The sequence below is a fragment of the Sorex araneus genome, chromosome 2, assembly GCF_027595985.1.
Source record: "Sorex araneus isolate mSorAra2 chromosome 2, mSorAra2.pri, whole genome shotgun sequence".
NCBI classification, from domain to species: domain Eukaryota; kingdom Metazoa; phylum Chordata; class Mammalia; order Eulipotyphla; family Soricidae; genus Sorex; species Sorex araneus.
The window spans coordinates 218,205,173-218,218,273 of record NC_073303.1 but is presented as its reverse complement, the minus strand read 5'-3'; the positions used below and the strand labels follow the sequence as shown (position 1 = coordinate 218,218,273).

At 61.2% G+C, this 13,101-nt stretch overlaps 1 protein-coding gene across 1 annotated transcript in view; it reads left to right on the top strand.

Annotated features, from left to right (window-relative positions):
* Positions 1-13,101, top strand: part of LRP1 (LDL receptor related protein 1) — a 101,001-nt gene that overhangs the window by 65,190 nt on the left and 22,710 nt on the right. Inside the window, exons 35-45 of the mRNA XM_055129189.1 lie at positions 606-737; positions 891-1,025; positions 1,227-1,356; positions 1,460-1,586; positions 2,030-2,181; positions 2,272-2,396; positions 3,072-3,449; positions 6,754-6,943; positions 10,541-10,745; positions 10,923-11,115; positions 12,591-12,716. Coding sequence (XP_054985164.1) covers positions 606-737; positions 891-1,025; positions 1,227-1,356; positions 1,460-1,586; positions 2,030-2,181; positions 2,272-2,396; positions 3,072-3,449; positions 6,754-6,943; positions 10,541-10,745; positions 10,923-11,115; positions 12,591-12,716 — 1,893 coding nt within the window. The remainder of the gene's footprint in view (positions 1-605; positions 738-890; positions 1,026-1,226; positions 1,357-1,459; positions 1,587-2,029; positions 2,182-2,271; positions 2,397-3,071; positions 3,450-6,753; positions 6,944-10,540; positions 10,746-10,922; positions 11,116-12,590; positions 12,717-13,101) is intronic.

The following is a 13,101-nucleotide window of genomic DNA, read 5'->3' as shown; positions in this document are numbered from 1 at the left end:
GTCCTGAGACAAACAAATGAAAAAGCAAGACAAAGGGGCTGGAGCGTTAGCACAGCGGGTAGGGCGCTTGCCTTGCACACAGCCGACCTGGGTCCGATTCCCAACATCCCATATGGCCCCTCAAGCACCGCCAGGAGTGATTCCTGAGTGCAGAGCCAGGAGTAACCCCTGTGCATCGCCGGGTGTGACCCAAAAAAAAAAAAAAAAAACAAGACAAAACAAGTAGTTGAGGTGCTGGTCCTTGCTGAATTTCACTGGAGAGAGGGTGTGGCCCAGATCAAATAGGGGAGGACAAAGAGGAAGTGAAAAATCTGGATCTGTGAGTCATCCATCCCCGTCTTGTCTGAATCTCCCTCACAATCTCCCCCCAAAAGTTAGAGGGGGTACCGGGTTGGAGCCGAGGACAGGGAGCCAAGCCCAGGGTCTGCCGCCCTCTGCTGGTGGCTGTAAGTCTCGCAGGCAACTGGCCTGGCGCGTTCCCCGCCTGCTGGGCCCGGCTCGGGGCCTCAGGCCAGGGTGTGGGAGCCGTGAAGGTGGCCAGGGAGAAGCTTAGAAGAACACGTTTGAGTTGTGCCGAGCCAGCCACGCGCGGGCCTGTGTTTCAGGCGTGGGCTCCTTCCTGCTGTACTCCGTGCACGAGGGAATTCGAGGGATCCCTCTGGACCCCAACGACAAGTCAGACGCCCTCGTCCCCGTGTCGGGCACCTCCTTGGCTGTCGGCATCGACTTCCACGCCGGTGAGCCATTTGGCGGTGAAGGGCGTTGGTTGGGGTGGTGTGTTCCGGGGGTCCAAGGGGCCCCCTGACCTCGCCATCCCCTGCCAGAGCTGCAGGAGCCCCCAGTCCCACCTTCGCTGACCCCCCTCCCCCCATTGGCTTCTTTCCCTCCAGAGAACGACACCATTTACTGGGTGGACATGGGCCTGAGCACCATCAGTCGGGCCAAGAGGGACCAGACGTGGCGTGAGGACGTGGTGACCAACGGCATCGGCCGCGTGGAGGGCATCGCGGTGGACTGGATTGCAGGCGAGAGCAGAGGGAGGGTCCGGGGGGAGGTGGGCTGTGACCCAGGGTCTCGGGGGGAGGGGACAGGGCAGGCGAGAGCAGAGGGAGGGCCCGGGGGGAGGTGGGCTGTGACCCGGGGTCTCGGGGGGAGGGGACAGGGCAGGCGCCAGATTCACCGGCCCCGGCAGCACCCCCTGATCATCCCCACCACCCCCTCCACAGGCAACATCTACTGGACGGACCAGGGCTTCGACGTCATCGAAGTCGCCCGGCTCAACGGCTCCTTCCGCTACGTGGTCATCTCGCAGGGTCTGGACAAGCCTCGGGCCATCACCGTGCACCCGGAGAAGGGGTGAGGCGCTGGCTGGGCCTGGTTACTCAGGCCACCCACGGGGCTCTTTCCTCCCCCCCTCCGCCCCCCTGGTCTGAGCCTCACTCCCATCTCCACCCGCCAGGTACTTGTTCTGGACCGAGTGGGGCCAGTACCCACGCATCGAGCGCTCCCGGCTGGACGGCTCTGAGCGGGCAGTGCTGGTCAACGTCAGCATCAGTTGGCCCAATGGCATCTCGGTGGACTACCAGGTTTGAGCAGGCCGCGCCCGGGGCTGGGTCGCCCACTCCCTTTTTTTTTTTTTTTTTTTTGCTTTTTGGGTCACACCTGGCGATGCACAGGGGTTACTCCTGGCTCTGCACTCAGGAATTACTCCTGGCGGTGCTCAGGGACCATATGGGATGCTGGGAATCGAACCCGGGTTGGCCGCGTGCAAGGCAAACGCCCTACCCACTGTGCTATTGCTCCAGCCCCCGGCTCCCCTTTTTGAGTCTCTCTGTACATGGAGCCTCATTGGGCACCCAGGGGCATCACTGGGGCTTCCGACCCTGCCCACCACCCAAGTAGGACTGGGAGGGGAGGGTGGGGGAGAGGGAGGCCCCCAGTGGCAGCAGGGAGAGGTCCGCAGAGCACAGGGGCGGGACTCGAGAGGTGGAGGGAGGGACCTGGCACGAGGTGGGCGTCTGGCCGGCAGGACGGGAAGCTGTACTGGTGCGACGCCCGCACTGACAAGATCGAGCGCATCGACCTGGAGACGGGCGAGAACCGGGAGGTGGTTCTGTCCAGCAACAACATGGACATGTTCTCGGTGTCGGTGTTTGAGGACTTCATCTACTGGAGTGACCGGTGAGGGTGCCCGTCCCCCTGTGGCCTGCGCCCGGCTGGCCGTGTCCTCCTCCTGGCCCCCTTGACTCCGGGGCCCTTCCCTTCCCCCAGGACTCATGCCAACGGCTCCATCAAACGTGGGAGCAAGGACAATGCCACAGACTCGGTGCCCTTGCGAACGGGCATCGGCGTCCAGCTCAAGGACATCAAAGTCTTCAACCGGGACCGGCAAAAAGGTGGGACCCGGGGCCCTGGGCTGGGCAGGAGGGGTGGAGGTGAGAGAAGGGTGGGTGAGAGGAACCCAATCAGCTTCCAGTGGGTGCATGATCCTGCGGTGGCTGGCACTGCCGAGGGGCTCTGGAACCAGCCTGGGTGCTAGGCACTGGGGCGGGTACCATCTGAGCTGGGGATACTGAGGCAGAACAGGGCACCAACTATGGGTTGTTTATTTATTTTTGCTTTTTGGGTCACACCGGCGATGCACAGGGTGTAGGATAACATGGGGTTATCCTAGTAATCTCATCAACAGGGGTTACTCCTGGCTCTGCACTCAGGAATTACTCCTGGCAGTGCTCAGGGGACCTTGTGGGATGCTGGGATTCGAACCCGGGTTGGCTGCAAGGCAAACGCCCTCCCCGCTGTGCTATCACTCCAGCCCCACCAACTATGGGTTTTATTTGAGTGGGGAGAGGGTGTTGGGCCACACCCAGCGATGCTCAGGGATTCACTCCTGGCTCTGCGCTCAGGAATTACTCCTGGCAATGCTCAGGGACCAGATGGGATGCCAGGCTCGAACCCGTGTTCGCTGCCCGTCAGGCAAAAGCCCCACCCGCCGTGCTATCCCTCCGGACCCCCGTCACTAGAGCTTGGCCTTCCCCGGTGACCCCCGCCTTCCCGCGCCCTCCCCGCAGGCACCAACGTGTGCGCGGTTGCCAACGGGGGCTGCCAGCAGCTGTGCCTGTACCGGGGCGGCGGGCAGCGCGCGTGCGCATGCGCGCACGGCATGCTGGCGGAGGACGGCGCGTCGTGCCGCGAGTACGCCGGGTACCTGCTCTACTCGGAGCGCACCATCCTCAAGAGCATCCACCTGTCGGACGAGCGCAACCTCAACGCGCCCGTGCAGCCCTTCGAGGACCCCGAGCACATGAAGAACGTCATCGCGCTGGCCTTCGACTACCGGGCGGGCACCTCCCCGGGCACCCCCAACCGCATCTTCTTCAGCGACATCCACTTCGGGAACATCCAGCAGATCAACGACGACGGCTCGGGGCGGGTCACCATCGTGGAGAGTGAGTGGGCCGCCCCGATCCTGTTACGGGGGGGGGGGGGGGCAGGGACAAGGGGGCTGGGTGGGGCGGGGCTTGGGAGACCCTCCCCGCACTGCACGCCGCCTCCTACCCCGTGTTCCTGCCTGAGCAGCGCCCTGCGCCCTCGGCGTTTACGTAAACGTTTTGTTTGGGGGGCCACGCCCCGCAGCGCTCAGGGCTTACACCTGGGGGGGGCGTTTGGGGGGATCCTATGCCGTGCCAGGGATTAGAACCCGGTTGGACCTGTGCAAGGTTTTACCTGCTATACTCTCTCTCTCTCTCTCTCTCTCTCTCTCTCTCTCTCTCTCTCTCTCTCTCTCTCTCTCTCTCTCTCTCTCTCTCTCTGGTCCACTCTGCACTTACTTGCGAAGTTCTCTTCCTTTGGGGTCATGGCTGGCAACCCTCCCCCACCCCACCTACCCACCCCTGCGCATTTTCAAAGTTCTGTGTTTTTGTTTTGTTTTGTTTTGTTTTGCTTTTTGGGTAACAACCCGATGATGCACAAGAGTCACCCCTGGTTCTGCACTCAGGAATCACCCCTGGCGGTGCTCAGGGGACCCTATGGGATGCTAGAAATCGAACCTGGGTCAGTGGCGTGCAAGGCAGACACCCTCCCCGTTGTGCTAGCTCCAGCCCCTCAAAGTTCTGTGTGGCAGCTGCTGCCCACTGGGGTTCAGCCCAGCACAGATGTCAGCCCTCTGCCGCTGTCTATAAAAAGATTCAGCTCACGCGAGTGTGGTGCCGTGTCCAGGGGTCCCCGTGAGCAATCCCTAGAGAGGGTGTTAGGGGGTGGCACTTAGCTCAAAGGGAGCTGGCTCCTGTACTGTAGGGTTTGGTCCCTAACAGAAAACCAAGTGGGCCAGAATGATAGTCCAGCAGGTAGGGTGCTTGCCTGGCGCACAGCCAACCTGGGTTCGACCCCCAGGCATCCCGTAGGGTCCCCCTAACCCTGCCAGTAGGGATCCCTGAGTGCAAAACCAGGAGTTAGCCCTGAGTACCACTGGGTGTGCCCAAAAAAACAAGCTAAAAATTTTTTTTTAATTTAATATTTTTTAATTTTTAAAAATTTTTTGGGAGGGGGCTGAAGCAATAGCACAGCGGGGAGGGCGTTTGCCTTGCACACGGCCGACCCGGGTTCGATTCCCAGCATCCCATAGGGTCCCCTGAGCACCGCCAGGAGTAGTTCCTGAGTGCAAAGCCAGGAGGAACCCCTGTGCATCGCCGGGTGTGACCCAAAAAGCAAAAAAAAAAAAAAAATTTTTTTTAATTAAAAATAAATAAAGGAAAAGCAAACAAACTGGAAGGAACGGTGGGTCTCCAAGGCAGCTCCAAGACAGTCTGTCCCAGGAAACGGCTCTCGGTGCCTCTGCTGCTTTCTCGTCTCTAGGCCAGACCCCGCCCCATCCTGTGCTGTCTGTCCCTTTCTCACCTAGCCTGTCCCGACAGCCCCCAGACCCCCGCCTGGTGCTGGGTGTGCGGCTGTAAACAGACCTGTCCTTTCAGCTCCGGGACATTCCCGCCCCGCAGAGCCCAGCCCACGGCTCTGTGCAAACGGAGCGGAAGCTGCACTGACCCTCCGTAACCCGGGCTGGCCGGGGACACTGGCAGGCCGCTCTCTCCCTCTGGGCTCAGGGGACAGAACTCCTATTCATGCAGCCTCTGGCCACCGCCCCTCTGTGACGCTTGGAGCTACTGAAAAACCCCGGAGTCTCTTTTCTCTCCAACGACCCTCGACGTCGCTCTCACTCGCACTGGATTCTCACGTCTGAGTTACAGTGTTTACGAGAGCCCGGGACGCGGCTCGAGGCTGTGCTTGCCTTGCGCGCAGGAGTTTGGCTCCTGGCACCACAGGGTCCCCTGCGCACCACCGGGAGCTGTCCCCAAGCCCTGCCCATCCCCCAGGCACCCACTTGGAAGTGGCCCCAAAGCAAGCACAACAAGATATTTATGTAACACTGGTTCGGGAATAGCATTTTGTTTGGGTTCCTCCGCCTCCTCCTCCTCCTATTCCTCCCCTCCTCCTCCTCCTCCTCCTCCTCCTCCTCCTCCTCCTCCTCCTCCTCCTCCTCCTCCTCCTCCTTCCTCCTCCACCTCCTTCTCCTCCTCCTCCTCCTTCCTCCTCCACCTCCTTCTCCTCCTCCTCCTCCTTCCTCCTCCACCTCCTTCTCCTCCTCTCCTCTTTCTCCTCCTCCTCCTCCTCCTCCTCCTCCTCCTCCTCCTATTCCTCCCCTCCTCCTCCTCCACCTCCTTCTCCTCCTCCTCCTCCTCCTTCTCCTCCTCCTTCCTCCTCCACCTCCTTCTCCTCCTCTCCTCTTTCTCCTCCTCCTCCTTCTCCTCCTCCTCCTCTTCTTCATCCTCCTCCTCCTTCTCCTCCTCCTTTCTCCTCCACTCCTCTTCCTCCTCCTCCTTCCTCCTCCACCTCCTCCTCCTCTCCTCTTTCTCCTCCTCCTCCTTCTCCTCCTCCTCCTTCCTCCTCCACCTCCTTCTCCTCCTCTCCTCTTTCTCCTCCTCTTCCTCCTTCTCCTCCTCCTCCTCCTCCTCCTCCTCCTCCCCCTCCTCCTCCTCCTCCTCCTCTTTCTCCTCCACTCCTCTTCTCCTCCTCCTCCTCTTCCTGGGTTTGGGGACACATAGGTGGCATGCAGGGGCTACCGCTGGTTTGGGGCTCCCAGGTGCTTCCCAGAGGTGCTGGGACAGAGCCAAGCTCTCCACGTGTGGGCCGGGGGGACACTGGCCCTTGGAGCCGCCTCCCGGCCCTCAGGGTCTTTGTAGTTGGAAGGCCAGTACCGCCCAAGTAGGATTTCACTGACTAAAACTGGACTTACGTGCAGCTTGGCAGGATGGTGGCTCCAGAAAAGTGTCACTGGAACACACAGACAAGCCTGTCGAGCAGGGGCAGAGGGGCGGGAGGGACCGGGCATGTCACTTGGCATGGGAGGTGGTAAGGGCACCCCGGGCTGCACCCCCAGGCTCTCCAGTCCCCATGCTTGCCCATGCACGGTTACTCAGGGTGGTGCCCCGGTCACCCCTCTCGGCTCTAGCGGGTGACCAGGTGTAGCGGGGAGAGCACTTGGCTTGACTCAGCTGACCCAGTTTTGGCTCCAGCATCCCACAGGGTCCCCTGAGCCCCTCCAGGAGTGATTCCTGAGCACCGAGCCAGGAGTCAGCCCCGAGTACTACTGGCTGTGGCCCCCAAACAAAAAACAAAACGAATAACCGAAGCGTCTGAGTTCCTTCCCAGGGTTGCCCCAGGCCCCACCCCTGACCCTGGGCCGCTGTCTCCCCGCAGACGTGGGCTCCGTGGAAGGCCTGGCCTATCACCGGGCCTGGGACACGCTCTACTGGACCAGCTACACCACGTCCACCATCACCCGCCACACGGTGGACCAGAGCCGCCCCGGGGCCTTTGAGCGCGAGACGGTCATCACCATGTCTGGAGACGACCACCCGCGGGCCTTCGTGCTGGACGAGTGCCAGAAGTGAGCGGGGGTGGGGGGGGCTACGGAGGGGCGGGCAGGCCACGGAGGGGGTGGGGGGGCACTGCTCGGGAGAAGCCAGCCCTGACAGGAGCTCAGCCTGGCTGTGTGACCCGGGGCCACCAGCCACGTGACCTGCTCTGAGCTTTGGGGTCTTCCTCTAAAATAGGAGCGGATGGGGCCAGAGCGATAGCACAGCGGGGAGGGCATTTGCCTTGCACGCGGCCGACCCGGGTTCGATCCCCAGCATCCCATATGGTCCCCCGAGCACTAGCAGGAGCAATTCCTGAGTGCAGAGCCAGGAGGAACCCCTGAGCATCGCCGGGTGTGACCCAAAAAGCAAAAAAAATAAAAAAATAAAATAGGAGCGGGAGGGATGTAGTGTCGCGGGTGCAGGAACGGAAGGGAGCACCTCGGAGCTGTGGGCGACGCACCTCAGAGCCACACTCCCCGCCACGTGTTCCTCAGTCGCACTCGGGGCACGCGGCAGGGCCCGGCGTGGCCAGGACTCCGTGCTCTGAGCACTTTGCTCTCGGGACCCCGCCGTGGGAGGCCCTGAGCGCCACCGGGGAGAGACTGCACTGGGTGGCAGCGCAGGTGGCCCGGGCAGGGCTGAGCCAGAGGGGCGAGGGCCAGGGAAGGGCTGGGGGAGGGAGAGGTCCAGCCCGGCGGGCGTGTGGGGCCCCCCCAGTGCCAGTCAGGGCAGGCCCGAGGGCCCGGGGAGCTGGGGGCGGCGTGAAAGGAATTCAGGACTCGAGCCAGGGACAGCCGGGGAGAAAACTCCCAGGGCGGGGGGCGTCCAGCACCCCCCGAAACACACACGCACCTGTTCTGCTCTGGGGAGACAGGCCCCGAACGGCCCCACCACCGAGGCCCCCACCCCCCCACCCAGTCCTGGCCCGCATGTAAACAAAACGTTTTCTCCCTGAACTCAGCAGCACTTGGAATGTTTTCCCGGACGTTTACTAGGAGACGAGGGGACAAACAAAACCCCAAGGCGGCTACGCAGAAGCACTGAGGGCCCCGAGCCTAGATTCCTTCCCCGGGAGGTGACTCAAGGCCAGCGCCCGCCCCCCCCCCCCCCCGCTGGTCCCCGCCGCTGACTCCGCCTCCCTCAGCCCTGGGGGAGCGAGGACGGAGCTGGAGTGGGGACCCCACCTTCCCGGCTTCGAGCCCCTGGTGGCCTCACCTGTGTGGCCCTGGCCCCGGGGCCCGTGCCTCAGGGGACAAGACCCTCCCCCCGGGTTTTAGTTCATAAACTAGAGTGTTTCCGCTTCCGAATGCCTCAGACCGGGGAGCTGCAAGGGCCTGACCCAGCTGGAGATCAGGGTCGTGTCCCCAGGGCCGTGACTCTTGAGCCAGGGGTCAGGAAGAGAATGAGGCCAACTAGAGCCAGGGCAAACGGAGTCCAGCAGGTGGGTGGGACGCTGGCCTTGTAGGTGGCCACCCCGGGTTTGGTCACCCAGCACGGCAGCTGGTCCCCTGAGCCCCGCCAGGAGTGAGCACTGAGCCAGGAGTAAGCTGAACATCCCCAGGTGTGGCCCAAAAACCCAAAAGGGGAAAAAAAACCCCTACAACCTGAGCTGTCTTGGGGACCCCCCCCAGGAGAAGGTCTCTGGAGAGATGCGTCAGAGCCAGTGGTCCCTGCTGTGCTCTGGGTCTGGAGTCCCGGGAAAGCTCCTTCCCACCGCCACTCCCTGTCATTCTCCACGACAGCTTCAGGGCCCGTCATTCTCTATGGCACAGTTGTCCCGTGAGGGAAAGCTCACCTTTCACCTCTCACCTCTCATCTCTTACCATTTTTTTTCTCTTTTTGGGTCACACCCGGTGATGCACGGGGTGGGGGGTGACTCCTGGCTCTGCACTCAAGAATTAACCCCTGGCGGTGCTTGGGGGACCCTGTGGGATGCTGGGAATCGAACCCAGGTCGACTGCGTGCAAGGCAAACGCCCTCCGCGCTGTGCTGTTGCTCCAGCCCCTCTCCTCTCACCTTGCACCTCTCACTGGGCTGGGCCTGAGGCTGTGGAAGTCCCTGAGCGGGGGTGAGGGGACCAGCAGGAAAGGAAGTGGACCCAGGTTGCCTCGTTTTTTTCTTGCGGAGCGTCTGAGAAAGACGCCCCCATGCACTTGCTCCAGCCCGGCTGAGAGACCCCTAGAACCCGGCCTTCTCCGGAATGAGACCCAAGGGCCAGGCGTCATCCCCAGGAGTCATCCCTCAGTCCTTGTGAGGCCAGGCCGCAGGCCCCTGGGATGAGGCAGGGCTCGGGCCAGGACCCCGGGGGAGGAGGCTGAGGCCAGTGGGCTTTGAGAAGACTAAGCCCCCTCATACCAGAGCACAGCCTGGGGGCCAGAGCACTGCAAGGCAGAGCCAAGGGTCCTGAGGCTCATCTTGTGAGCACTGTGGGCTGAAGGGCTTGTGTGCAGCTTGGGGGCTCCAAGTGCAGAGTCACTCCCACCCTGCAGCCAGGCCTCCCCACACAGCCCGGGGCCCAGCAGGGGGCTAGGCCGGCCCTCAGCCTCTCACGTGCGTTTCCAGAGCCTCGCCCGCCTGACAGCACAGCAGGTCACCGCATCCCCTCCTGAAGCCAAAGCACAGGGGAGACGCCCAGAGGCGACTCCTGAGCACCCCGGGCCGTGTCCGGGGACTGTGGGCACAGGGGACACTCAGCAAGGCTTTCCTGGATGCAGGGAGAAGAGGGTGCTTAGGAATAGCGTACCAGGAGAAAGCTCTCGCCGGCTGCCAGTCAAGTACAAATACTGTGGGCTGGAGCCATAGCACAGCAGGTCGGGCGTTCGCCTTGCATGTGGCCGACCCGGGTTCGATTCCTCCGTCCCTCTCGGAGAGCCCGGCAAGCTACCGAGAGTATCCCGCCCGCACGGCAGAGCCTGGCAAGCTCCCCGTGGCGTATTCGATACGCCAAAACCAGTAACAAGTCTCACAATGGAGACGTTACTGGTGCCCGTTCGAGCAAATTGATGAGCAACAGGATGACAGTGATACAGTGGTACCGCGGGAAAGGTGTTTGCCTTGCACACGGCAGACCTGGTTCAATCCCCGGCATCCCATATGGTCCCCTAATCACTGCCAGGAATAATTCCTGAGTGCAGAGCCAGGAGTAACACCTGAGCACTGCTGGGTGTGACCCAAAAATAAAAGAATAAAAAGAAAGAAAGTACAAATACTCCTCAGACCACTGTCGGAGGCAGGGAGAGTGTCGTCCCTCCAGAAAGGAAACTGAGGCATGGAGAGGTCAAGTAGCTACTAAGGCTCCCAGGGGGTAAGTTGGAGAGTGAGAATGGACCTTCAGAGTGTGACTCACTGGGCTACACTGCCTCTCTGTAAACAAGGAATGTGGTTTCAGAACCCTGAGAAACACATGTGCACGTGCGCACACACACACAAACGTGCACATGTGTGCACGCACTTGTACACGCATTCACATGTATACACGGAGACCAAGTGGCAGCCCCCAGGCACCAGAACCATGTTGGCCTTGAGGGCTCTGAGCCTTTGGTGGGGTCTGTGACACCCTAGCGGAACCCTGGTCCTGGCCACGGGCGGGCCCGGCTCGACCCCTGACCCCCAGTGCCTCCCCCCAGCCTGATGTTCTGGACCAACTGGAACGAGCTGCACCCCAGCATCATGCGGGCGGCGCTGTCCGGGGCCAACGTCCTGACCCTCATCGAGAAGGACATCCGCACGCCCAACGGGCTGGCCATCGACCACCGCGCGGAGAAGCTCTACTTCTCCGATGCCACGCTGGACAAGATCGAGCGCTGCGAGTACGACGGCTCCCACCGCTACGTGAGTCTCCGGCAGCAGGAGGGGAGGCGCGTGCGGGGGCGGGCTGAGGGGACGCGAGCCCAGCCCGGCCGCGGTGGCCACGCCGCTGTCGTCCGCTGACGGGGGCCCTGCCGGGGCGACCTTCCAGAGCCCGGCGGGGCCAGGGCCGTCCCAGCGTCCCGTGCTGCCGCCCTGCAGGTGATCCTGAAGTCGGAGCCCGTGCACCCCTTCGGGCTGGCGGTGTACGGGGAGCACATCTTCTGGACCGACTGGGTGCGGCGCGCGGTGCAGCGGGCCAACAAGTACGTGGGCAGCGACATGAAGCTGCTGCGCGTGGACATCCCCCAGCAGCCGATGGGCATCATCGCCGTGGCCAACGACACCAACAGCTGTGAGCGCGCTCCCGCCCCGCCCGCCCTCGGACACACACACCGACACAGTGGACACCGTGCACGCACCGCACCACACACACAGCAAGACACACACTCACTCATCTCACACACACGCCAGACACATGCCACAGACACACAATACACACTTCACACATCACACACACCATAGACACACACTACACAGACATTACACACACATTCACACATCTCACACACCACAGATACACAATACACGGATACTACACACACATTCACACATCACACATACCATAGACACATTACACAGACATTACATACACATTCACACATCTCACACACACCATACACACCACAGACACACAATACACAGACTCTACACACACACATCCACACATCACACACACCACAGACACACGCCACAGACACACAATATACACACAATATACACACTACACACACATTCACACATCACACACACCATAGACACACACTACACAGATATTACATACACATTCACATCTCACACACCATAGACACACACCAAGCACACAATATACAGACACTACACACACACATCCACACATCACACACACCACAGACACATGCCACAGACACATAATACACAGACACTACATACACATTCGCAGATCACACACACCATAGACTCACTACACAGACACTACACACACACATTCACACACACACCATAGACAACCACTACACAGACACCACACACACCACAGACACACACCACAAACACCACACACACACACATTCACATACCACACACCACAGACACACTCACACACTATCACACTACACAACACAAATATACACCACACCCCAGACACAACACATAACACACACACATTCACACACCACACAGACTGCTCATAGACCATACACACATTCACACCCGATACAGTGACACACCACACACCGCACGCAAACCTGGACACTCCTTTCCCAAAGGAGCACGAACACCTAACACTGCAAGTCCAGCTTTCCTAAGAAACCTGCAAACCTTCTTTCTTTCTCTCTCTCTCTCTCTCTCTCTCTCACACACACACACACACACACACACACACACACACACACACCCCACCCCACAAACGTACACTCCAGCACTTACTCTAGTCATCCCTGCCACCTGAAACCCCACAGACCCACAGAACCTGCCCGCACGCATCACCCCTCTGAATACTACGCCCCCTGCGAGCACTGGACACGCCCCCCTGTGCTGGGCTGGCTGGCCAGTGTCCCCCAAGAGGACTGCAGCCTTCCCGGGCCTCAAGCCACTGGACACACGGCCCCCAGGCGTCTGGATTCGGGTCTCCTCAAAGGCCACATTTTCCAACTAAGAGCACCTGCACCTCAGCCCCCCCCAACACTCACCGCAGGGCCCCCCAGAGCCTTCCCCGTCCCCCCTCCTGCAGGGCAGATGGCGGGCGCCCCCGGCAGAGTCGGCTTAGCCGCTGTCTGCCCTCCCGCCTAGGCGAGCTCTCCCCGTGCCGCATCAACAACGGGGGCTGCCAGGACCTGTGTCTGCTCACACACCAAGGCCACGTCAACTGCTCCTGCCGCGGGGGCCGCGTCCTGCAGGAGGACTTCACCTGCCAGGGTGAGGGAGGAAGGACGACGCCCTGGGCACCCGACCCCGTCCACCCCGACTACTGGCCTGCTGCCAGGGCCGACGGCAGCACGGGGGCGGGGGGGGGCGCTCAGTGGCACAGCGCGTGCCTTGTTCGCATGAGCGCAGGTGGGTCCCCAAAACTGAAATAAACCTGGGCTGGAGAGCTAGTATAGCGGGTAAAGCACTTGTCTTGCAAATAGCCAACCTGGATTTGATTCCTGGCACACCCTTGGGTCCCAAAAGCACCACCGTGAGTGATCCCTGAGCACTGAGCCAGAAGTAAGCCTTGAGCACTACTAGGTGTGCCCTCCACGGCCTCCCTGCTCCACCAAAAAAAAAAAATAAACAACCACCTGTGGGGCTGGGAAGATAG